This window comes from Haliaeetus leucocephalus, unplaced genomic scaffold, assembly GCF_000737465.1.
Source record: "Haliaeetus leucocephalus isolate CR32 unplaced genomic scaffold, Haliaeetus_leucocephalus-4.0 Scaffold2, whole genome shotgun sequence".
Classification (NCBI taxonomy): Eukaryota; Metazoa; Chordata; class Aves; order Accipitriformes; family Accipitridae; genus Haliaeetus; species Haliaeetus leucocephalus.
In genome coordinates, this window is record NW_010972438.1 from 8,403,104 (window position 1) to 8,426,648 (window position 23,545).

At 53.7% G+C, this 23,545-nt stretch overlaps 1 protein-coding gene across 1 annotated transcript in view; it reads left to right on the forward strand.

Moving 5' to 3' along the window:
* Positions 1-22,861, forward strand: part of PRICKLE2 (prickle homolog 2 (Drosophila)) — a 31,830-nt gene extending 8,969 nt beyond the window's left edge. The window contains exons 2-7 of the mRNA XM_010570903.1: positions 2,976-3,089; positions 4,872-5,009; positions 5,374-5,577; positions 7,294-7,480; positions 9,764-10,627; positions 21,361-22,861. Coding sequence (XP_010569205.1) covers positions 2,976-3,089; positions 4,872-5,009; positions 5,374-5,577; positions 7,294-7,480; positions 9,764-10,627; positions 21,361-22,229 — 2,376 coding nt within the window. The 3' untranslated portion in view covers positions 22,230-22,861. The remainder of the gene's footprint in view (positions 1-2,975; positions 3,090-4,871; positions 5,010-5,373; positions 5,578-7,293; positions 7,481-9,763; positions 10,628-21,360) is intronic.
* Positions 22,862-23,545: the final 684 nt, after the last annotated feature.

A 23,545-nucleotide genomic window follows, 5' to 3' on the forward strand; every position in this document is an offset into this window, starting at 1 on the left:
TTTTCCTTATTCTTGAGCATCACCACTGGGCTGTGCCAGCCCAACTGCCAGCCGCTCACTGGCAGGGTCGAAAATGCCGTCGGCAGCCGGCTGAGCGCAGCGGGAGGGGATGGTGGCAGCCTGTGACTCCGCTCCCTCCCAGGCTTGGCTCTCCCATCCAGGGAGCTGGGTGCATCCCGTGGGGAATGGGTGATGGACGAGAGAGCATACTGGCACAAGCCTGGGTTAACGTCAGCCCGGGCAAGGGGTGTCCTTCTGCTCTTCGTCTGCGCTCCGGCTGGGCCTGTCGGGGTAGGAGTGATGCCCCAGGTAAAAGGATCTGTGTGTGTCCCTGGTTCAGGTTTGTCCCCAGGAGGGATGGTGGGTGTAAAGGCAAGGACGGAGGAAGCCATCGACAGGTATAAGGAAAGAGTTTTGTCCCTACAAGATGTCCTGTGGGTGCTGGGCAAGGACTGGCAGCTGCCTCTGCTCCATCCCTTCCATGAGCATCCCTGCAGAAGGTCCCTTGGCTGATGCAGATCCAGAGCAAACGCTTTTGGGTTATTTCAGGCAACAGAACGCAGGTTGGAGCCTGTTATATTTATTTTGGTTTGCTTTTCAAACCAAATTGCCCATCCCTGCCGAGCTATGTTGCTGGTGTGATGGGAGCCAGTTCCCGCGGACCTGCTGAGACTAAATGGAAAACTTCCTAGCGGAAGCAGGAGCGGAGCTGGGCACGTACACCCCACTGCACCAGGCTCTGGGAAAGCAGTGCCCAGGCTGCCGAAAGAACTCACATCCCTGGTTTTTCGCTCAGGGTAAGCGTCTCACCACTCATTGCTGTAGGGACCAGAGCAGCCTGATGGAATTTGGCAGCTCTTCAAAAAAAAGAAGTCATTTCTGGTCTTCGCCAACTTCAAGGACTCAGTGGGCAAAAAAAACCCCCGTCACTGCAAGAAATAAAAACATAAACTAACTAACCTCAGCGCACGGGAAAGCGAGCAGTCTGTCCGCACGTGGGGAATTTGGCGGAGAGAAGTCAGCAGGCGTCTGTACCGGCCGGGAAGGCACAGGGTGGTAGCACGGTAGCCTGGCAGCCCCGTAAAAAGTATGGCAGCCGGGGCATTGCTGGGAGATTTTCAGCTGCAAGCTCTGCTACGGACTAGCTGCATGAACTCAGGGAGCTCATTTAATGTCATTATACTGCAAATAGTCCTTTCCAGTGCACATATTTGCTACCTTGTGTAGCATGTCATAAGAATTTAAGTGTTTTTAATGTGCTTTGATGTCCCTGGATGAAGGATGCTCTATAAATGCAAAGTAAGTATTCTAATGTACGTAGTTTGTTTTCTTTTTAACATAACAAAATACTTAGCAGCCTTTCTTTCTTTGACAGTTTCCATAGCTGGTGGGTCTGTTTCTGCTGTGCCTTCGTTAAACAAATTCAGGGTTTTGCAGTGGCATATGCTCAGCATGTTCCTCAGCTTCATGACACAAGCAGTTCCCTTGTCATCAGCACTGCAGAGTTACGGGTGGAAATCTGCTAAAAATCTCCCTTTCTGCAAAACCTGATGATGGGGAAAGGTGGATGTTAGGGCTGGTTTGGGGGGGGAACCATAAAATGAGAGGAAAAGTGTTTGCAAGCACTGGAGCAGCTCTGCTCGCAGGTAGCTCTGACTGAGACCAGGGAGTGAGCTGAATGCAGAGTAATTCTTCCTGAATAATGCCGGGTTTGGATATTTATTCCGGAATAAAAAGTGATTCCTTCCCGTTGGAGGCTGTATGAGCCTCTGCCAGCAGCCTGCGAGCCTGTGGGCCAGCAAACCCTGCCAGCCAGCCCTGCGTGACCTGCCTCTGCGTCCCCATCCCTCGCTGTCACCCACGGTAGCTTGTCATGCCGCAGATGCTGTGGGGTTGTGCAGGCAGAGGGGGCTTCTCTGGGGAAAGCCAGCCCAGGTGGTGCTTTCTAGGCCAAAGCCCAAAACGTACAGCGAGGGGAAAAAGCTGATCAGAAGCCACTGCAAAGCAAGCGTCGTTTGGGAAAAGCCGTGCAAAAGCTGCAGGCAGTGCAGCCGCTCTGACATGAATTGCTGCAGTGTCTGAGAGCCAAGGGAGCATCTCAGGGGGTTAATCCCACCGCAGCAAAGGCAGAAAGCTGTATGCACCGGGGAAAACAGTTTGCATCTCTCTAGCCAAGTGCGGATTTAAGGAAGCCATCCAGCCCTCCGCTCCTGCCCGAGCATCCAGAGGCATCCGGGGCTGCGGAGACTCCTGATCGCAGCCGAGCTTTCCCTTACCTTCCCCTTCTCCTGGTTCTTCCCAAGCCGTTCAACGTCACCGTGGCCATTTCGGAGCTGATCCTCGGCCAGCGAGTCCCATCCCGGTGCCTGGCCCGGCCCTTGAGTACACGTCCCAGGTGTGGCAGTCGGAGGAGAGACGCTGGGGTTCAGGGTGTGCTTCCTCTCCGCGCTGCCATCGGGCTCCTCCGGTGCCGGGGCACGCCGTGCCCCACCGCGCTGCCTTTTTAATAGCCGATTTTAATTACACGCTGGGAGACGAAAGAGAAAAACCAAGCCTTCCAACAGATTTTTATCTGCTGTTTATTTCCACAAATTGCTGCAGAAAAAAGCCCGGAGGGTTTTGATGGAGGTGGAGGCTGAGATAGCCGGCAACACGGAGGCTGCCGGGGCGCAGCCTTTTTAACCTCCCCTGCCGAGGCAGGTGCCGACACATCCCCGCAGCCGGCGAAACATGCTAACGCTATGGAGGCTGACCGAGCAAACGGTAACGAGCTCCACTGCCTCGCCGGGGCTGCCACCCCTCTTTCTCGGTGGAGAAAAGGCAATGAAACCGAAGCAGCGCCTGGCTGCGTTTCCCTGCTGGAAATCATCGGGAAGACCCGGTGCCCGCTGGCTCGGGGGGTGGCTGCTTGGCCGGGCACGGGGGCACGGGCTCGGTCAGGGAGCCCCAGTGCAGTCCCCTCTCTTGCTCCATAGGTGCACCAGTACTACAGCTGCCTGCCTGAGGACAAGGTCCCCTACGTCAACAGCCCAGGAGAAAAATCTCGCATAAAGCAGCTTTTGCACCAGCTGCCGCCGCACGACAATGAGGTTAGTAACCGAAAAGAAGTGTCCTCGGTCCCCTATCGATCAGGGCTGCGGGTGGGGAGGGGGCGCGTCTCCTGGGATTGCTCCTGTTGGAAGCATGGCTGGTCCTTTCTCAGCCCTTTCTGCTTTTGGGGGGGATTTACTTGGAGTTTGGTCGTGTTGCTATTTAAGTGCTGTATTTGCTACCTGCTTGCGTCGTGTTGGAGGGGCAGGGGGGGTGTTTGTTTCTGAAGGTGAAATTTTTAACGTCATCTTTCTTCAGTTCTCTGAAATAAAGGCATTTTCTCAGCCGTCAGAGGCCAAAGCCACGTTAAAAGTGGTTTGACACGCTGTTCAGATCACCTAGAGCCAGATCCGAACCTGCAAAAGCCTTTTCCCGAGTGCTGCTTCCGACTCACCTTGCGAGGGGGAGCGTGTGTGCCGAGGAGGGGTTTCACTCGGACTGAGCCTCGCGGGCTGGGAGCTGGGAGAGCCTGGCGAGCTGGAGGTTGAGTCAAGACCAGTCAGAGAAAATAAACCTTCTCACATCTCGCAAGAAAGATGCGAGGCAGCAAAAAGGGTCCGGTCTTTGACGTCCTGGTCTCGCCAGTGAGAACACTGGCTTCTGGTAGCCCACAAAATTTCCCTTTGTAAACAAAAAAAATTATTTTCCTGCTGCTTTCTGAAGAAGCCGCTCTGGAAAATACGTGCAGGTAACTTGTTTGATCTAGGTCAGATTTTAACGAGTTTGCCTGCGCGTGGCTGGGTGCCACGGGCATAGCACGGTGCTGCCAGTGCCGGGGGAGCTCCAGGCACCAGGCAGGGGCTTCTTCTTGCACACCCTCGGGCCCCAACCTGCCTGCCTGCCTTCCCTGGCAGCTGCTGAAAACCCACAGCCTCCGACAGCCGAAAAACCTAAGAGCAAATACACATGAACGCTGCTACTGCAGCCTGTGCTGCTGCAAGCTGGAGGCACGAGCCTGCAAGTATTTTCTGCAAATTGGCAGATTCCGCATGCAGTTTCCCCTTGTGCTCAGTTTTGCCTCTTTGAAAATTCAAGGTGTGTTGGTTGCTCACCTGAATAATCCTGCTCGGCTCCATGAGCCTGCTCTCTAAAGTAACGGAGGCTGGACTGGGCACTATTGCTACACGTGGCCACCTTGGCTCTTCAGTCATGTTCTCCGTTGAGATGCAATCAGCCAAGAGCTAAGCCTGCAGGCTGAAAAATAGCCAGGAAAACCTCAGAGTTTTATAAGCTTTGGGGAAATTGCATCGTTCATTGTTTGTATCCTTTTATTTTACTTATTTCCTTATTACCTTCCAACGCAGAGGTTTTGCATTTGTGCAAACTTGACCCTACGCTGGAAGAATAGTTGGAGTTCCCAAATAGCTGGAACTCCATCACGTACACAGGGAAAACGGGCTGCGCTCTTGAAATGCCAATAAAACGTTTTGAAGCTGCTGTAAGACCTCTGCCATAAGGAGAAAGCAGGAAAACCCTCAGTCTGATTGCTGGGTCTGGGTGGGACTCAGACGACGCAACTTTTAAGACTTTTTTAACAAACCTAACACCCAAAGAGCAACCTTCCTCCTGCCCTTTCTTCTCATTTCTACCTCTTGAAATTTTAGCTGAACCCCAGGATGACTGAAGCCCAGACAGCTGTTTTTCTCCAGGCTCCCCTAAGCCCAGGACGGAGTTTATTTGTGTAACCCCCTTGCCGAGTTTTGCAGAGCCTGTGGGACTGCGGCTCGCTGGCCGGGGAGCCAGGGACAACCCTACCACTGAGCATCGCTTTTGTTTTTTAGGTCCGCTATTGCAATTCGTTGGATGAGGAGGAGAAGAGGGAGCTCAAACTTTTCAGCAATCAAAGGAAGAGGGAAAATTTAGGAAGAGGCAATGTCCGGCCGTTCCCCGTAACCATGACAGGGGCCATCTGCGAGCAGGTGGGTAGCGGCTGATGAACTGGCACAAGCGGGGCGGCTTTTGAATCGCCAAAATTAAGCAAAGCTCATGGGAGCAGCACGCACCCCGTGCCCCCAGCATCCACGAGCGCTGGGGTCCGTCGGGGCGCGTGCCGAGAGCACCCTGCAGTATTTGACGTGGACCCGTCACGCCAGCTCCTGGCCTCGTGCGGGGGGGGAAGCTGGTGATATCTTGGCCACAAAATGGGGATGAAAAGGGATTGAGACATGCCCGAAAGGAGCTGTGAATTAGCACCTTCTTCCGCCGCGGTTGTGAAAGCAGCTAGTTGGCGATGGGCGGCAGCGGGCTCGCCCGCTCCCCGTTAAACACCGGCTTTTCTGACAGTGCGGCGGCCAGATCAACGGCGGGGACATGGCCGTCTTCGCCTCGCGAGCGGGGCACGGCGTTTGCTGGCACCCTCCCTGCTTCATCTGCAGCGTCTGCAACGAGCTCCTGGTCGACCTGATCTACTTCTACCAAGACGGGAAGATCTACTGCGGCAGGCACCACGCCGAGTGCCTCAAGCCCCGCTGCGCGGCGTGCGACGAGGTAAGAGCCAGCTCGCCACGGCTTCTGCCGCGGATGCCGCCCGTGGGGACGGCACGAGAGGGTTCCTCTTGCCAACTGGATGGTGTTTCCCCTCCATCCGCCCTGGCCTGCGCACGGAGGCGGGCGCGCGAAATACGACGGGGTTGGCTTTGCCGAGCGTTCAGGCAAGCTTCTCCTGGGGTTTCAGGTGAGCGTCTCGGGGATTTTTCGGTGCAGTCTGCCTAGGGCTGTTCGGAGAGAGGTCCTCGTCTACGTGCAGGGAGCCGGGGCGGCTTTCCACGAGCGTTCCCAGTAACAGCACCCCCCCCGTGCTGTGTGATTTTAGCCCAGCTGTGTGTGGTGATCCTCCCTTCCCCTCTGTCTCCCCAGAAGAAGCCTCTGGCGGGATGAGTGCTGTGTTTCCTGCAAGCCAGTAGTGTTTGAGTACACGCCGAGCTGGAACAGGCTTTAAGAGAGGCGATTAACGGGCTATAGGAAGCTGAACAAATGGAATACAAAACGAATATAGAAAACCATCCAGAGTTGCCTCTGAGCGTTTCTCAAGTGTCAATCTCTGTTTAAAAGGCCGGTGAAGGAAATTGTTCTGGCTTTTAAAGTTGTGAAAAGCATAGTGTGGAAAACCATATGTACTATAAAATACCACGTCCCATCTATGCAAGCGTGTAATAGTAAATATCCAAGGCTATATGCACTTCAAATATAAAGAACATTGACGTATGTATCCAATTAAATTTGTAACATTACCAGTAAAAAAACAACTCCTAACCATTCCACTGGCCCTGTTTCCTTGTGGCTTAGGCTGGGTAATTTTTTTTCATGTACTTTTTATCCTTGCAAATTCTCATATAACTCTTTCATTCAGCTGCTCCTTTAACATGCACTTCTTCCCCTGAAACATCCAGCACTAACTGCGAGAAAGAGTAACTCGGGTATAAGAGGAATTGCAGGGGAAAAGCTTTTGGTGTGACCCGTGCCAGGGTGGAGAGCCAGGGAGCAGAGCTGGGCCACTGCTTGCTCCCGCAGCTTGGCTTTGGGAGTGGAGATGGCGTGGGGTTGGGAAGTAGAGACAGCAAGAAAACATCTGCTGGAACCGTTTCAGATGGCTGTTTCACCAGCCCACTCTTAACAGCACTCTGTGCCTCAGTTTCCCCACTGGTATAATGACTGCTATCATCTTTTTAAGCACGTGGGCTGGGGTAGAGGCGATGGTGAGGAGGCCGGTAGCTCCGTCTTCTCTCCCCTCCAGAGAGCTGCCACCTCTTGTGTGTTCACTCATCCTTTGTACTCGTGTCCCTGTTTCAGAGATGGGTCAATGTGTTTTAGTAAGTGGCTGCTCTGTTCTTCAAAAGTCCACCAGATCGATAGGTTGTATATAAGCATGTTTATTACCCTGATCGACCCCTCCTGCTGATGGATGTGTTTAGGAGCACGTTACTGCGAGCTCTGCCTTAACGCTCTGTAGTCCGTGCGCTAACACGGTCCTGGGGTATTTGCATTTTAATGGGATTTCCTCAAGAAGTGATGGGTGCCCCTGCCGCAAGCCAAACCACGGGGAGTTTCCCGTGCAGGGTGGCGGGGTCAGCTGTAAAATTTGGAGGTTGTGTGAGCAAAGGGGCACAGCTGCCGCGCACGGGCAGGAGACCCGAAGGTCGATGCCCGTGTCTCAGGTCCCTTTTCTGACCATCTCCGCTCCGCACTTGTGTTTCCTGCCCCCAGATCATTTTTGCCGACGAATGCACCGAGGCCGAAGGGCGGCACTGGCACATGAAGCACTTCTGCTGCTTTGAATGCGAGACGGTGCTGGGGGGGCAGAGGTACATCATGAAGGACGGCAGGCCCTACTGCTGCAGCTGCTTCGAGTCCCTCTACGCCGAATACTGCGACACCTGCGCCCAGCACATCGGTACGTGCCCCTGCCCTCGGCCCCGGGGCGAGCGCGGTGCGGGAGGGGAGCGGGGCAAACCTCGGCTTGGAAGGTCGTTTCTGGCAACAGAGAGCTCTTGCGTTAGGTCTTCGACGAGGACTTGGGGCTGGGGGCAAGACTGCCTTTGGCTGGGGTCTGCCCCAGCCCTGCAGCGGCCAAAGAGGCTCGTGCCCCTCTCGCGTCCCACCGAGGAGCTGGCGCGGTCATTTGCTTGGTTAAACCGCTGCTTATCCCTTTTTGTGGTCGGAGAGGGGCGGTCTGTCAGAGAGCAACCTCAGGAGCTGTCGGAACTAGTGAAAGCCTTTCCTGGCCTAATATAATGCACGCTTTTTTTCCTTTAATTCTCATTTTCCTGTAAACAGCCTGTCTCTTCGACTCTCAGATTCTTCCCAGCCGAGCTTGCCAAAGGATCGCATGAGTTAATGAGCTACTGACAGGAAAGATGCTTGTTCATTAGGCATCATTATTCTTTCTGTTCGCCTTTTTTAATCAGCTGGCAGATAGATCTTCTCAGACAGAAAGAAATAACACATCGGAATCAATCCACGTTTCTAGAACAGTGATTGAAAATGTACTTTATTCTGAGGGTTAGCTGTCCCCCCAGCACTTGGGGGGGCTGGGAAGCCACCTCGCTGCTCTTCCCAGTCCCGTTTGCCACTTGGCTGAGCATTTGCTCGCGGGTGGGCGGGCAGCTCTTCCTTTGTCCGTGGAGGTGAGCTCACATGTTCACATAATTCGTAGGCTGCAGGGAAAGGAAAAAAAAAACCAACCATTTTGCTCTTGTACAGCGGCCAGATGGCACGGGGAGGAAGACTCAGGGCTTCAGCGAAGCACTTGGAGGACGTGTTTGCTGTGACCTGCAGCACATCCTTCCTGAAAGCTCAGCTGCGGAGCGGTGAAGAAGCAGCTGTTAACGCTTCTTGCACGCTCCCTTCTCTCCTGCTTCCCCCATCTGCCGTCCTCCCCTCTGTCCATCCGTCCGGAGCCTGCTGACTATCAGATTTTGGGGGCAAAATGCCTGTTCTAGTGCATATCTGCACTTTTCTAGCCAAGGAGGGACTGCAGCCATTTTGCTGCAAGTTGCTCATAGTAGTCACTGAGCGTTGTGAGTAAGAGCCGCATAAATCGGAGGTGTGTGCTTAAGGCTTGTAAGGCTTGGGTTGGGTAGCCGAGGACAGAGTAAGGAGACTGCTCCTTCCTCTGCGAGATGGCTTCAGGGCATTGGAAAAGGAGCTGATAAAATCCCACCCACCGTCTTGTCTCTCTTTTGTCCACAAGTGTAGCGCTCCAGTCTATATAAAAGCATTTCGCTCATTATAAGGGAAGAAAAAAACCAAAAACAATTACACGACCCCAAATTTAGCTTGGAATAAAATGGACCGTTCGCGTACCGCTCATTTGTAAATTACCCGGCAGGATTCGGCCCCCCCAGCGACGCAGCTGCGGCGGGTGTGCAAGCACGCGCTGTGCACACGTGCGGTGCAGCACCCCGCCGTGCACGGCAGTTTCTCAGGTAACGGGGGCTTTCGCCACGAACGGCAGCTTAAGCAAGTGAATTAAACGTTCTAATTGAAACCTCGGGAGCTTTTCTCACGGCTCTGACCAGGAGCGATGCGCGTGCAGCGGGCTCGTGCTCCACGGGGTTTCGCTGGCAGGGGACAGACTCGCGGCATCAACTCCTTTGCTTAAGCCAAGGGGGGCTGGTGGGGGCAACTCGGGAAATTTGGCTGGGTGCAAGGCAAGGGTGTGCACTCAGATCCCTGGGGCCGGCTCTTTCCTCTCCCTTTTGGAGAAGGGGCCCCAGAATCCAAACTAAAGTTAGGATGGGGCCACGGTAGCAGCAAGGGACAGGGATGTCATCTGCTCTGTTACGTACTTAACCAAGGCGGCACAAATTCCTCATTACGGTTGAGTCGGAGGCTTTTTGTTTTTTTTTAAATAGGCAGCATATTATTGCTTTGACTTCAAGGACTTTATGGAGAACTTCTTGCATTCCTTTGCTTTATGATCGGAAATATCCCCATTTAATACGAAATAGCTCGAGGCGCAGTTCTGCTGCCTTTCCCAACGTTGAGTAACTCCCAAGCAAAGGCCTGCAGCCTGCAAGGAATTAGAAACGGGCTTAACTTCACATGTCGGAGAAACCCCGCTGAAGGGCTTTCGAGAGCGAGCCCGGGTGCGCGTTTCTCGGGGGGGATGCTAAGTGCGGGGCGAAGCGACGTACGCGGGCTAACTCTGACGCTCCCCATCTTCCCCCTCAAGGTATCGACCAGGGCCAGATGACGTACGACGGCCAGCACTGGCACGCCACCGAGACCTGCTTCTGCTGCGCGCAGTGCAAGAAGTCCCTGCTGGGGCGGCCGTTCCTGCCCAAGCAGGGCCAGATCTTCTGCTCCAGGGCCTGCAGCGTCGGCGACGACCCCAACGGCTCCGACTCCTCCGACTCGGCTTTCCAGAGCGCGCGAGCCAAGGAGTCCCGCCGCAGCGCCAAGATCGGCAAGAACAAGGGGAAAGGCGAGGAGGGAGCGCGCAGCCCGTGCAACCAGCTGCAGGTCACCTCCAACCGCCTCTCCACCGACGTGGACCCGCTGTCCCTGCAGATGGATTTGCTGAGCCTGGCCAGCCAGACGCCGAGCCTCAACAGGGAGCACTTGTGGAGGAGCCGGGACGAGCTCTATCACTACGGGAGCAAAATGGAGCAAAGTCAGTCCCAAAGCCCTTTGCAGCTTCTCAGCCAGTGCAACATAAGGACCTCCTACAACCCCAGCCAGGTCCCAGGCTCGCAGCCGGATTTATGGGCGAAACATTTCAGCAACCCGAAGAGGAGCTCCTCGCTGGCGATGAAGAGCCACGGCGGCAGCTTCGTCCAGGACTGCCGAGAGGACTACTACTCGGGGCGGCTTCGCTCGCAGGAGAGCTACAGCGACATGTCCAACCAGAGCTTCCCCGAGACCAGAGGGAGTCTCAAAGTCCCCAAGTACGAAGAGGAGGAGGAAGGCGGGATGCCGACGCCGCAGTGCCGCACCCGGCACCCCATCAGCGCCCTCAAGTTCACGGAGGACCTGACGCCCACCGAGCGGACTCCCCGCGGCTCCATGGAGTCCCTCGCGCTCTCCAACGCAACAGGTAACGTCACCCCCCGCTCCTGCCACCCACCCTGCGCCCACCCCGGGACCTCCTCCGTGCGATGGGGTCCCTTGTCTCCCCGTTACAGGGGTGACCGGCGGCTTGGGGACGACCGCTCGGTGCCACGGGCTTGCCTGCCCGGCCCCGGTGTGCCTGGCAGCCCCCTCTCGCTCTGCTGGCTTGTTTACCAAAATGCAGGGTTTTGTAGGTGGCTGGCCTTTCCGTGTAGCTCAAAGCAAATGTTTTCAAGCTCTTTAACCCTCCCTTTTGCGAAGAGGGGGGAAGAATCAAGTCCAGCTGCTAACGCAGAGGCAGATTCCAGCCTTCAGCACTTGAAGGACAGCTGTCAGCTGCCCCTGCGGGCTAAAAATATTTTTAACTGCTTTGCAGTAGGCCCAGTTAACCCCTTTTGCATGTTACGCAGTCCTCAGGCACGTGACTGGTTAAAAGAAATGCCTCCTCCTCTACGCACGGCTCTTTTTCTCCTCTTCCCCAGTCCCCTGGTAGAAACTGCAGGGAAAAGCCAGGCGAGATGCTTGTCCCATCAGGCTGAGCCCGTTTCTCGTGAGCACGTCCCAGGGTAATATTTCTCAGTCCTCTCACCCCAGACGTGTTTGGGTTTCATTTTGCGGCCGCGGGGATGGGTGTGCGTGCACGGACGTGTCTGCGGCGGGGCTCTGGTCCGCAGCTCGGCGCTGGGGAGGCTCAGCCCCCCCTGCACGCCGTCCTTCTGCAGCCTGCTGTAGTTCGCGGTATCGGACGGCTGCGCTTGTCTGGCACGGCTATCGCTTGCTTTTGAGTCCCTCGGCAGAAGACTTCTCGGAAAAGAAAATACTGAGCCTGGTTTGCTCGCCAGAGATACTGCCTTGCTTTTTCTTTGCCGCTCCCCTGGCTTTTCTCCGTTCCAACCAAGCGTTGCTTGGATTCAGGCAAGTCCCGTGCCTGCCCCCTGCAAAATGGAGTCCGTCTGTCTTGCTGTCACTGGCAGTGAGCAGCCTGCAGGGTGTTTGGTACCCAATCCCAAAGACCCCCCCCATGGGATGCTGGCACCAACTGGTGGGGATGTGCCAGTGAGCATCGCCGGGTCCCCGGAGAGCTGAGCACCGCTGAACCCGAGCTCTCTGCTCTGCCCTACCTGGACGGACAGGTTTGTTTTGCTACGCCTGTGCCTCCTTGCCCCGCTCCTGGGTTTCGGTGTGTTTGTTTAGGGAAGTTGCCAGCCCCGTGCTGAGATGTGAGATGATCTGTGTTCAGCCAGGATCTCCCTAAGCGGCAAGTGGTAAAGCAGGGGGGAGGAGAGAAGCTAATGCGCTGGAGAGGGGTTTGCTCAAACAGCCTCAGATACACACAGAGGAAAAATAGATGTGAGACGGCGAGGGAGTTGGGAATTGCTCTCCGAAACAAGGTTTCCCTAGGCAAAGCTCCATGTTTCCAAAGCCACTCATGTTCCTAAAAACTTGTGTTGTGTAAACCCCGTCAGTACAAAGAGTCTTGAGCAACACCAAGTTTGGATGAGCAATCCCCGAGTATTGGAGTGGTTGCTGCATGCTTTGGAGTTGAAGTGTAACAGGTTATTGGGGATACGGGTCAAGAGACAGGAAACGTGGCAAGGCCTTCGTATTAGAGTGAAAAATCATTCTGTCTTTCATTTTAGAAACCCTTTTTTAAAATGCTGGGAGGGAGACCTTCCAAAGGCATCCATCCTCCATACGTAACCAAAGTATGAATTTCCTTACTGGCAGTTCCTGCCTTAATGACTTTTCTTCTTTCCTGCTTTCTGGGAGCAGATGCTCAGCATGATGGGGCTTGCAGTGAATTTAAGCAGTTCCTCTGCAGAGTAAGGTGATAACATTTTTATTAATGTGTAAGATTCTAATAATTTTCCTTGCTCTGGGACCTGACTCAGCTCAAGCTGGGGGCCACTGTGGCAGCTCCCCCAGGGCTATGTGTGCAATTATAGAGGACACAATTATCATCCCATTTAATTGGCAGCGTTTTGAGGACAGGGAGGTTCGGTGACCTGGCTGAGAGCTGTGGGAGAACAGGGTTTTTTTGGGGGGAGGGGGGTGTCAGGGCGCAGCGCCCTGCTGCCTGGCTTTTCCCATCCCTGCTCTCCCCAGCACGGCGGAGCAAGCTGCCCAGCAAGCACTCCCACGGAGCTCCCCCCGTGCACCCGTGGGTCCGGCTCACCCCATGCCCTCCACCCCGCATGCCCCAGCTCTGCTTTGCAAGAAACTCCCGGGCATCCACATACGAAGTCCCTTTGAGCTACTAATGCTGCACAGTTTGCTCCACCTTATAAAGTGAAATAATTAACACCGCATCCATCTCACATTTTACGGCATCGCTGAAAACATTCTTTTTTTTTTTTATAGGGAGCTGAAGGGCAAACAGTCCCTGACCTGCAGAGCACATGTTAAAAGCTGGTCCCTCCCTGGCAGCAGATTTTGCTGTGATGTTTCTATTACGACTTAACTACTGCTTAGCTGGAGACATCAGTAAAAGCAGATAGCTCACGGGGTGTGCAGCGGTAGTCCCTGTCCTCTGGTCAGAAGGCTGCCTCCTGTGAACAGATGTCATCCCTATAATATTTGTAACACATTTCAGTGCCGGACCAGGGGTCACCCATTGGGTGGGCCAAGTTCTATGTGACCCCAAGCCTCCTGCAAGACCCCAGGTTTTCACCTTACCAACCAGGCTCTACTTAATCGCTTTAAAGCCAGTTCCTCGTGGGTTAGTAAAGAGGTGTGACGCTGTGTTCATCCTGGGCACTTGCTCTTAAAGTGCTGGATCGTGCTCTGCTGTCTCACCGTGGGTAGTAGTGCAGCAGCAGACCGTTGAGTTGCAGAGGTAGCTGTGACCATCCTTGCGCTCTGTTTCAGAGTTTGAATTAGATGGGAGTGTCTCTGCTGTCCTCTGGTTTGTGCTTGTGTAATTGCCACAAATGCTGATGTGATTTAAACGCGTCCACTGGCAAAGGGCAGAGCTTCCTGCAGGTGGAGGGCATCTCTCCTTTCCTTCCACGTTTCTGTTTGAAAAATCCCTTTTCTGCCATCAGCTGAAGGCTACGACAGACTCCGATCCGCTACAGCTTCTTGGAGACTGGGTCCTCCTCCTGCCCAATGTGGCCATTAGATTGGAGAGGCAAAGAGCAAAAAATGCTTCCCAGCACATTTTCCAAGAGCAAGCTCATTTTTGCTGATTTTATGTTATCTTTTGTATTTTATTTCCTTTGGCTGCTTTTGCTTTTTTTTTTAAATGACATTAGCAACAATACAAAACAGTGGATGCTTTAGCAATGTTTATCCTACAACTCCCTCATTAAGCAATCAGGACAATGCTAAGATGGAGTTTGTCCAGGGAGCTTTTCTCATGAGGAGGAGCCTGATCCTACCAGAGGTTAATCACTTCCCAGAAGATACTGGGTCCATCATAGCCCTGCTCTCAGTGTTTGTGCTCTGCCTTGCTCTACTTATGCTTGTGTTGCCCTCCAAAAAGGTTTTGCAGGCGCTGTATGTGCCTAGCAGCTGAATTAGAAATCAAGAGCTGATCTCTGCTGATTCCAAGTAGTCATTTCCACAAAATGCCAGCTGGTCAAATAGCCCACTTAAGAAAGTACCTGCAGGCTAAACGTTATTCTCTGGGAACAGGCTCTTTGTGTGCAGCTTGCAGAGAGCAGGAGTGCTTTGGAGGTAGAAGTCGTGTTGAACGGTGACAGTGTCGTATGCAAAAGGAGAAACAGATTTTAAGTATTCCTTGAGAAGATGAGTTTGGGTGAGGGTAACAGCCTCATCTGTCACAGGCATAAATCCAGGAAAAAAAAGATGTTAAACTGGTGCCATTACAGGGTGGAATGTGATTTCACATGTACGGCACACGTTTCTCTTGTCATCTGTGTTGTGAGATGTCCAAAGGCCCCAAATAGCTTGTTTTTCCAGGACTAAACAACAACTGTGATATACCCAGAAAGCAGAGAGAAAAAACATACGAATATGCACATGGGTCAGCGCCGATCCCTATGCATCTGAGTTGCAGAGTGACCTGACAGCATCATCTGTCTCCAGTGCCCTCTTCTTCCTCTGCCTGAGGAGGACCCGAAAAGTGGGGGTGGGGGAAGAAAAAGCCCCGTTTCTCAGGGCCAGGGTTCTATTTTCTGGAGAAGCATTCAATAGCCCAGCCTCTCCTGCACCGGTGGCTTGGGAGCAGCTCCTGAACACCTTCAGGGATGGCGGTGAGGGTCTTGGGGTGAGGGCTCAAGGGACCATCCCCATGTCCCCGGTGGCACTGCATCCCGCAGGTGCTCCTCTCCTCTCCCCCCTGGGCCGGAGAGAGGGGCTGCCCCGGGCGCTTCAGCTGAGTTACACAAGCCAGAAAATGACACATTGGCTGTTCCTGACTTTTTCTAAGAAAAAGGAGGCTCCCGGCTCTCCAGCACGCTCCTACCACCATCTTTCCCCCAGACACGGGCAGCGTAAAACCCCTTCCGAGTCAGAAAATGGGATCCCTGGGGGAATTTCTTGCAATTTTGAGACCCAGGTATAACATTCCCCAACCCAAGCTGGGTCATTTCAAAACCCAACATGTGAAGATAGAGGTTTTCCATCCCAAAGGGCCAATGCCAAAACATTATAAAACTGCCAGAAACGTTTCTTTACCCCCCTCGCTCGCTTTTTGCTGCTCAACAGTGGGAGTTTGGGCTTGTTTACGCAGGGGCCAGCCACGTGCATGCCTTCACCCCTTCGGTGTCACACATGGCCGTGCTGAAGCACGTGGGGTAATGACCAAACCAGAGGGAGAGCCGAAATGGACTTGTGGAAGGAGATGTAGTCGGGGGAAGCAATAGCCCGTCATCCTCATCCCAGCCTGTTGGCGATCCTGCCCTGTCTAGGGAGGGCATAGGAGCTGGTGGTGCCAACAAGGGAGGTTACATGGGTGCTTCTGGGTTAAAATCCAGCCCTTTTCCCAGGTAGTACCCGTGTAGGGACTTCTTTCAGCAAGCCAGAGGGACTGATCAGGTGGGGAATATGCCCTGACACCCATGGGATGGCACGCGGTGGCACACCGTGGGAGGCTGTCGGGACCGCGACCCCCTTGGCCGAGCACTCTGCTTTCCCCCGAATTGTTTACTTTCCACGATTTCCACTTACATAAGGGTTCTGCTTTATTTCTGCACACTCTGAGGTCGTTCAGAAGTGAGATGAGGCTGAGCTATAAACAAAGCCCTGGGCCCGCTGTTTCTCCTTGAGTTCTTTTTCAGTTCTCGGGGTTGAACTTGAAATAAACCCTGTTTCAGGGATGGTGAGGATGTGCCTGCCTGGTGCTATGGGAGAGAGAAGGCTCTGACACGGGGGGGCTGGACACGAGAGATGCTGTACCGTCCCCTTCTGTGCCTCTATAGCTGCACTTAAACACTGGCTCTCTGGCCGGGGTGCAGGGTTTTGGTGTAGGCAGGCACCTATGTGGGTATCAGGTGGTGAGGACTGCGATGCACAGGTATATGTGTGCACTATAATAAATGTAAAGGCAAGAAGCAAACATCACTATAGCCCTGTTTGTTTGCAATACCCTAAGTCACGGCATTCTGCATTCCCCGCCGGGGTGAAGCAGACGATGCTATCTCTGCAGTGGGATGCTGGCTGTGGCGAGACCTCACCCCGTGTTAGCCCAGCTTCGTGGGGAGTTTAATTTAATGGGGGCTGGGAGCTGCTTCCCCTCACGGGAGGCTTCATTCCCAGCCTCACAGCCAGCGTACATGCTCTCTGTGGCCCCTCTGCTGTCATTTGCCGAGCGGTTTAATAATTCATAATTAATGCAACTCGCAGCCCCGGTTCAGCAAAGCACACAGTGAGATTTAAGCGCCTCCGAGTGCTTTGTTGTGGCAAGGTTGTAGAGGTGATGCTCACGAGGAATATCTTTGTGCCGTCGCTTTGCTTACTCGGTTGTTACTTCCCTTGGCAATGTTTTGCGGGATAAACATGGTTCTTAATAGGGGTGGGGAAGGACTTCAGAGGGGATGGTACAGCATGTTCTTAGCAAACCATAATGTTAACCAGAAACCTGCTTTGTGTTCCCAGCACTGTAGCCAGCTCAAGTTTTATATCGAACGCCCGCAGCCGAGCTGCAGCTTTCACTTGTGCTCATTCGAAAGGCGTGCGTTTCCATGGCTCCGGGGTGAAATATTGAGCCTGGCAGCCCCACGCAGCGGAGAACGGCAGCAAAATAACCTGCTGTGTCCACGTGCGCCGCGGTGCTGGCTCCAATCTGGCCGTGGGATGGCCACCGGCCGGCGCACCACGCTGGCGGCAGCAGGTGCCATCTCTCCTTTTCCAACGCAAGAGCCTCTGGGGCAGCCGCCGACGGCTGTGCTCAGTGTCTCAGAGCATCATTTTGCAGAAGGAAAGTCTGGTGGCATCGGTGCGTCACCCCCGGGTTTGCACCCTTGGAAAGGGCTCGGTGATGTGGTAACAACCATCCCGTGCCATGGGCCAGAGCAGGGCTCCTGCTGCCCTGGACGGCCTCGGGAAACAGATTCTCGGGTTTCCTCGTTAGAAAAAAAATCACCGCTGTGGGGTGAGGTCTCCCCTCGTGTGCTCTTTCTTCCAGATTAGGGCTCGCTCGGGTTATTAGCTGTGTTCCCAGATGAAACACTTCATTAAGAAGGAGCTGCAGCGGCTGTAAATAAATACTGGTAATTCAAGAAGATTGGGCCTCAATGCACTGGTGTGGCTCTGAAACGACCGCAGGAGAGGAGGGTCGGTGCCACCTTCCCCCTGTCCAGCCCAGTGCAGGACCAGAGACCCGGAGCCGCCCTGTGTGTGCCTGGGCATCCGCCACCTTTGGGTGCCTGGGAAACCCTCCGCTGTGGGAGCTGCCCCGGCCATCTTCTGCTGTGATTGCACAGGAAGAGTTTTCTTCTTCTTCAAGCTGAAATTTTCCTTGCAGGAGTTCAGCAGAACTGGGGAATAATGTATTCCCCTCCTCTTCGCAAGCATTTTTTTCTGTGTTTGAAGGCTGTTATTATATCCCCTTCAGCCTTCTCTTCTCTAGACTAAACAACCCCTGCTCTTTCAAACTTTATTCCTAGGTTATATTTTCTAGATGAAATTTTTCAGACAAATGGTTATTGCTGTACTCTGAACTCGCTGCGGTCAGACTGGAGCTCCCCTGGCTTGCTCCCACTACGCCTTGCTGAGGCTTTATGGCTCCACAGAGAGGGACAGGATCATTTAAGGAGCTTTGAAAGACTAATCTGGGCCTAACCCCTGCTCATGATGCTTCACACCTTGCGTTGGTGTAGATGTAAAGTTAAGCTTGGAGCCACCTTTGGGTTTCACGTGGGTTAGAAGTTGCATCTTCGACCTGGTACCTGCTCTGCGCACCGTAAGAGCCATGCAGAGCTCTCAGTGCCTTCAGTGATGCTGAAAAAGCACAGCTTTGCTCCTGAGCGAGCAGAAGAAACCCTTCGCTGCCACCACGAGCAGATAAATCAAAGTTTCCCTGACCCCTGGCCGCGCTGCTTGCTGGGTCACTTGCTAGTGTGGCTCCCCAAAAAAAGGCTTGTGCACATGGAGTCTGCCAGATCTGCCTGAAAGGATGCATTTGTCCCTCAGCAAGGAGCGTTTCCCACTCTGTTGTATGGAGAAATGAAGCTGCTGGGTCTCGGGGTGGCTTTGCTGCAGCCTCCCGAGCACAGGCTCCGTCGCGCCCTGAGCTCTGTGTACTGGCGATGGTGGTGTACGTGCTCTGTGCTGGATTCCTCTTACAATCAACATTTTCCCAGTGATTCAAGATCTTAAAATGTGTGTGCTTAATTATAATCAGGCCGTCTGGATGAACAGCCAGAAACATCCCCTAGACCTAATAATCTCTGATTAAACCTTGCACTCCAGGCATGAGCCGTACGTGTATCACGGGCTCCTCGTCTGAAATTGCTGCCCCCTGTGCTGACCAGCACTTTGAAGGGGAAAAGACAAAAGCACTCATGGTGTCTGCTGGAGGTGTGTGCAAGGGGCTGGAGACCCCCATCCTGCATAAAATAAACCCGTCAAGTACTGGCTCTGCCTTTCCTGGAGCCGGAGCCCCCCACTTATTGCGGCTCGCTTTACTGCCAGCAAAAAGAAACACAGGTTTCACCGCAGGTCGTCCCGCTCGGCCACCACGGCTGCATGCAATGCTCCTGCCGGTGATGTGGAGGACGCAGATATGTCTCGCTTAATTTGAAAATATTGTTTTGCTCTTTCCATGTCTCCGGAGCCTCTCCCCAGATGCTTGTTTTTATTCTTGCTGGATGCAGGACCAGAGGAGAGAGATGGCTGCGGCGAGGGAGCCGAGACCCGCGGGTACCATCTGATGCGGCAGGCTGTGCGCTGGGGGCGAAGCACCGGCTCGCCCCGTGCCCCTGTGAGGCGGGACGAGGTCGGCCCCTTTCAAACGATGCTGCCAAAATCAATCTGCTGATGCCGCAGAAGCATCCTGCGGCGTTTGGAGCTGCCTGCACAGCACTGCTGTTGCTCGTTCTTATTGCGGAGCTGCGCCGGTTCTCTTAATGAAGGGTTGCATAAATGTCACCGAGGGCTCATTTTCTTTGGCGTCAGCTATTGTCTGACAGATCTGATTAAGGCCACATTTGGCTGTCAGCAGCCGTGATTCACATTCGGATCAGCTCCGCGGGCCATCCCACTGTTATTGTGGCTTTTCGGGAGGTCTGCGCGCATGTTACCGAGTCGCTTTTCCCTCCCGGGGGGCTGCTGGGCTCCTCCACGGTGGCACAGGAGGGTCACGGGCAACAGTGCCTGATGTGACAAACGGCATCGCTGCCATCAAAGGCAGAAGATCACGTCTCCAGCGAGGAGCTGGTGCGTGCTGGGAGTCGCTCAGTCCCGTGACGGGAGCAGGGAGCACGGGCAGGCAGGTCCTCGGCGGGGACGGGGAGCCCACGCAGGGCTGTTTCCAAAGGGCAGTGGGCAGGGTTGGGTTAGCTCGCTGGAGATCAGCATGGCTTAGGAAAAAAAAAAAGGCACGAAGCTGGCTTGAGAAGCGTGTCCTTTTTGAAACAAAACGTGTCTTTTCCTTTTTTTTTTAACCCAGCCTCTCCCTTTTCCTGCGGCGTTCAGGGATCGCCTTCGCTTTACCTTCCTCTGTAATCATAAACTCCAGAAACATCCCCATTAACAGCAGAAAAGCGAAGGAGCAAATGGCTGCGGCGGTTGGGACTCGGGGAGCAAAGCCAAATCATGCAAGACCCAGCGGCGGCTTGTGTTCAAGTGCTAAAGCTCTCCCTGGTGCCACCGAGGGGAGGATTTGGAAAACCTTGCCCATCTTTGCAGGAGCTGTTGATCTTTTTAAGGCTGAGTGCAAAGAAACCCCGAAGCAGCTCATGAGCGGGGTTAGTGACAGCAGCCCTTGTTCTTGTTCAGGTTTGGCAGGCAGCAGCTAATGCTGAAGGAGCTGAGCTCTCGATGAAATGTAAGCAGCTTTTGTTAAGGGGAAAAGAAGTTTATTCTTGAATTGTGGGCTGGGTTGTTGGTTTTCTTAATTAATTTACAAAGTCGTAAATTCTCGGTGATTGCATAAGGGCTGTGCGTCACGATGAAAATCCTGCTGATGGTGCACAGCTCTCCATTTGGTCTGCACGGGGAGGTTGTCGGAGAGGGACGGGGAGAAGAGCGCCAAAGCAAACACTCTGCGTTTGATTTGGGATGAAATGGATTTCCTTTGAAAGAGCTTGCGAAACATGTTGTCCTGAGCTTGCAATGCAAGCGCTGACTGCTGCCAGTTGTCAAGCCGACGTGGAGACAGTCAGAAAATAGATAGAAAACGCCCAGAAAACAGGCCAAGGACTAGGGTGACGTGGGGGGCGTTGAGTTTCTCGTGGATGGGCAGGTGCTGAGCAGACACCCCACTTCTCTGCTGCCAGGTGAAGGCTTTCTGGGCTGGAGGAAAGCACCTTGCAGGAGCTCAGGGCTGGCTGGCCCACGGGAGAGACCCAGTGGGCCACCTTCCCGAGCAGGGCAGCCCATCAAGCTTGACCTGACGTTCCTGACTCCTGCCCATGTGCAGATATCCCTGGATAGCTGCAGGGACAGCCTGACCCTCCTGCTGTCCCGCTGCTTACGGGGAGCTCCAGAAGACCTTCTGGGGCTCGGGTGTTTCCTCGCCTCTTGGGAAACCCGACTGCACGCCCGTGGCCAAGGCTGCCCCTTCGGTCCCCCCGCGGGTGTCATTCTGAGGACCTGCGCGGTGCGGCGTGGTGACAAGCCCGAATTAGGCAGTGGCCCCGTTTTCAGCTGCCCCTGACATTGTGCAGTCCTTCAGAACACGTCGTCGTTGCACAAGGTGTGGGTGCCAGATCATGGCACCCTAGTTATCTCAACGTGCAGGAGGCCTCAGGTTACCTCTGACGCATAATTTCTCACTGGCATCACTAGTTATTCCTATCAAGTCGCAGACAGCGTAGACATATGGGGAAGGAAGTCGTGAAAAGCAGCTTGGAGTCCAACTCAAAACACCTTAAATTGGTGTGATTTCCCCAAAGGAGGAACTGCCTGCTCTTTTAAAAAGAAAAAAAAAAATCGTCCTCTTGAAGGGCTCTTCAGGACAGCATCTAAACCACCGTGTTATTTTTTAAAGCAAAAGTCTCGGGCCAAACCCAACCTTCTCCCTGCATCTCTGCTGATAGAAAGTTCTCCTCCTTAACTCTCTTTTTTTCCTTCCTTTCCCGATTCCCTGCAAAGGCCTCTCTGCAGACGGTGGAGCCAAGCGCCAGGAGCATCTCTCCAGGTTCTCCATGCCTGACCTGAGCAAAGACTCGGGCATGAACGTCTCGGAGAAGATGAGCAACATGGGGACCCTGAACAGCTCCATGCAATTCCGAAGCGCCGAGTCCGTCCGCAGCCTGCTGTCGGTGCAGCAGTACCAGGACATGGAGCCGAACCTGCACAACCTCGCCAGCCCCCTCGGGTACCGAGAGCGGCCGTCGCACGGGAGGATGCACCAGAGCTTCGACTACGGTAGCGGCGTGCCCGGGGGCAAGCTGGGGGCGCAGGAGGGCTCGAGGCATACCCCCATGAGCGAGCGTACGCGCCGGCGAACTAACCTCCGGGATGATGACCGGCATTACCGCCCGCACCGGCCCCGGCGGTCTCGACGTTCCCGGTCGGATAACGCCCTGCACCTGGCCAGCGAGCAGTGCTGCCGGCTGAAGGAGAGACCCTCGCTCCGAGCCAGGGAAGACTACGACCAGTTCATGCCCCAGAGGAGCTGCAGAGAGACGGTGGAGCAGGGTCCCCGCAGGGACGTCTACGGCCACTGTCCCCGGACGGTGTCGGATCTCGCCTTGCAGAACCACCTGGGCGAGAGATGGGGGCCCTACTTCGCCGAATACGACTGGTGCTCGACCTGCTCCTCCTCTTCGGAGTCCGACAACGAGGGCTATTTCCTCGGGGAGCCGATTCCCCAACCCGCCCGCCTCCGGTACGTGACCAGCGAGGAGCTCCTGCACAAGTACGGCTCGTACAGCATGCCCAAGTCTTCCACGCTGGGCGGCAGGGGACAGTTGCACAGCCGGAAAAGACAGAAGAGCAAAAACTGTATCATATCCTAATGGCATCCTTGCCAGGCACCTTGGGAGAATGTAAATTAACTCACAAACTTGCACTGTTTTAGATCATGTAAGCGCTTTTATTGTAACGAAAAAGACCTGAGGAGTAGGGATTTGTAAGAAGGTTGTAGACTGGCTTCTATAAATAGTCATAATCCTGGGCACAGTGAATATATTTTGCACATCTTACTTTGGAGAAAAAAAAAAAAACACAGAAAAGTTCACTTTAGCCTGTAATACTTACCCAGTAGTTTTTCCTCTTTCTCCCAAATACTGCCACCCTTTTGAGTTCTGTTTGTCCGTACGTTTTGGTTACCACTGTTGACTCTCAGCATCAGTTTGCCGGTAGCTTTTGCTTGCCACCGTGTTTTTGTTTTCCATTAGCCATGTTGGTAGGTCATTTTGTCTCTTGGATAGTGTGGGAGCCTAAGTTATTTCCATGATTGTTGTAAATGCAATGTAAATGAGAGTTTGGAGAAAATATTTTTGTATTTTGTAATATCAGAGGAATTTCTATATCTTAGGAGTCACTGGGAAAACGCATGCACATTCAGAATTGTTTTCAGCCAGAGCTAACCAAACAGTACTTTGGACGCCCCCTTTCCATTTCATCATCAAATTTCTTAAGTATACCAGTGAGAGTTTGAGTTGTCAGTTGGTTTTGCGGTTTGGGGTTTTTTGACCCTTTTTTCTGTTTGTTTGTTTTGATCCTGGTAAATAAAGAGAACATTTTCTGATTCATTAAATCTCGAAGAGGCCTCGGTGGCATTTTGAAGTCTGCTCACGCCTGTGATTTGCAGGTACGCTCCATCAGTCAGATACAGGAATCCTGACACTGCAAAAGGGACTTTTCTTTTTTATTATTAAATAGGAAAGAACAGAACTACCAAATGTCTGCAACGTTGTAAATGACCAAAGCCGGAGAAGGAATTTTACACCTCTGTAGAGAACGCTGAAGTTACTAAACGTTGAACTATTATTTGGAGTAAATAAAAGTGTAAATGGTGCAATTGTGTGATGTCAGCATGACGTTGTTTTGAATATAGACTTGTCTTATGGTGCTCTAGTCTCCTGGGTTATGTTAACTGCTGTTCATTACCAAGTGGAAGTCTCAATATTGCCTACTGCCTAACACGCAAGAGAACGACCGCAAACTGCTCCCCGCGGGCCTGATCCTGCCCTGGCCAGGCGCCCTCACCCCTCCGAGCCCGCTTGTGGCCGGGGGGGGCTCGTCCCCCCGGGTGGGCTCAGCCCCTGCCTGCGGAGCCGGGACGGCCCCACGGCGGAGCGTTCTATAAATAGGGCTCAGCTGTGTTGTA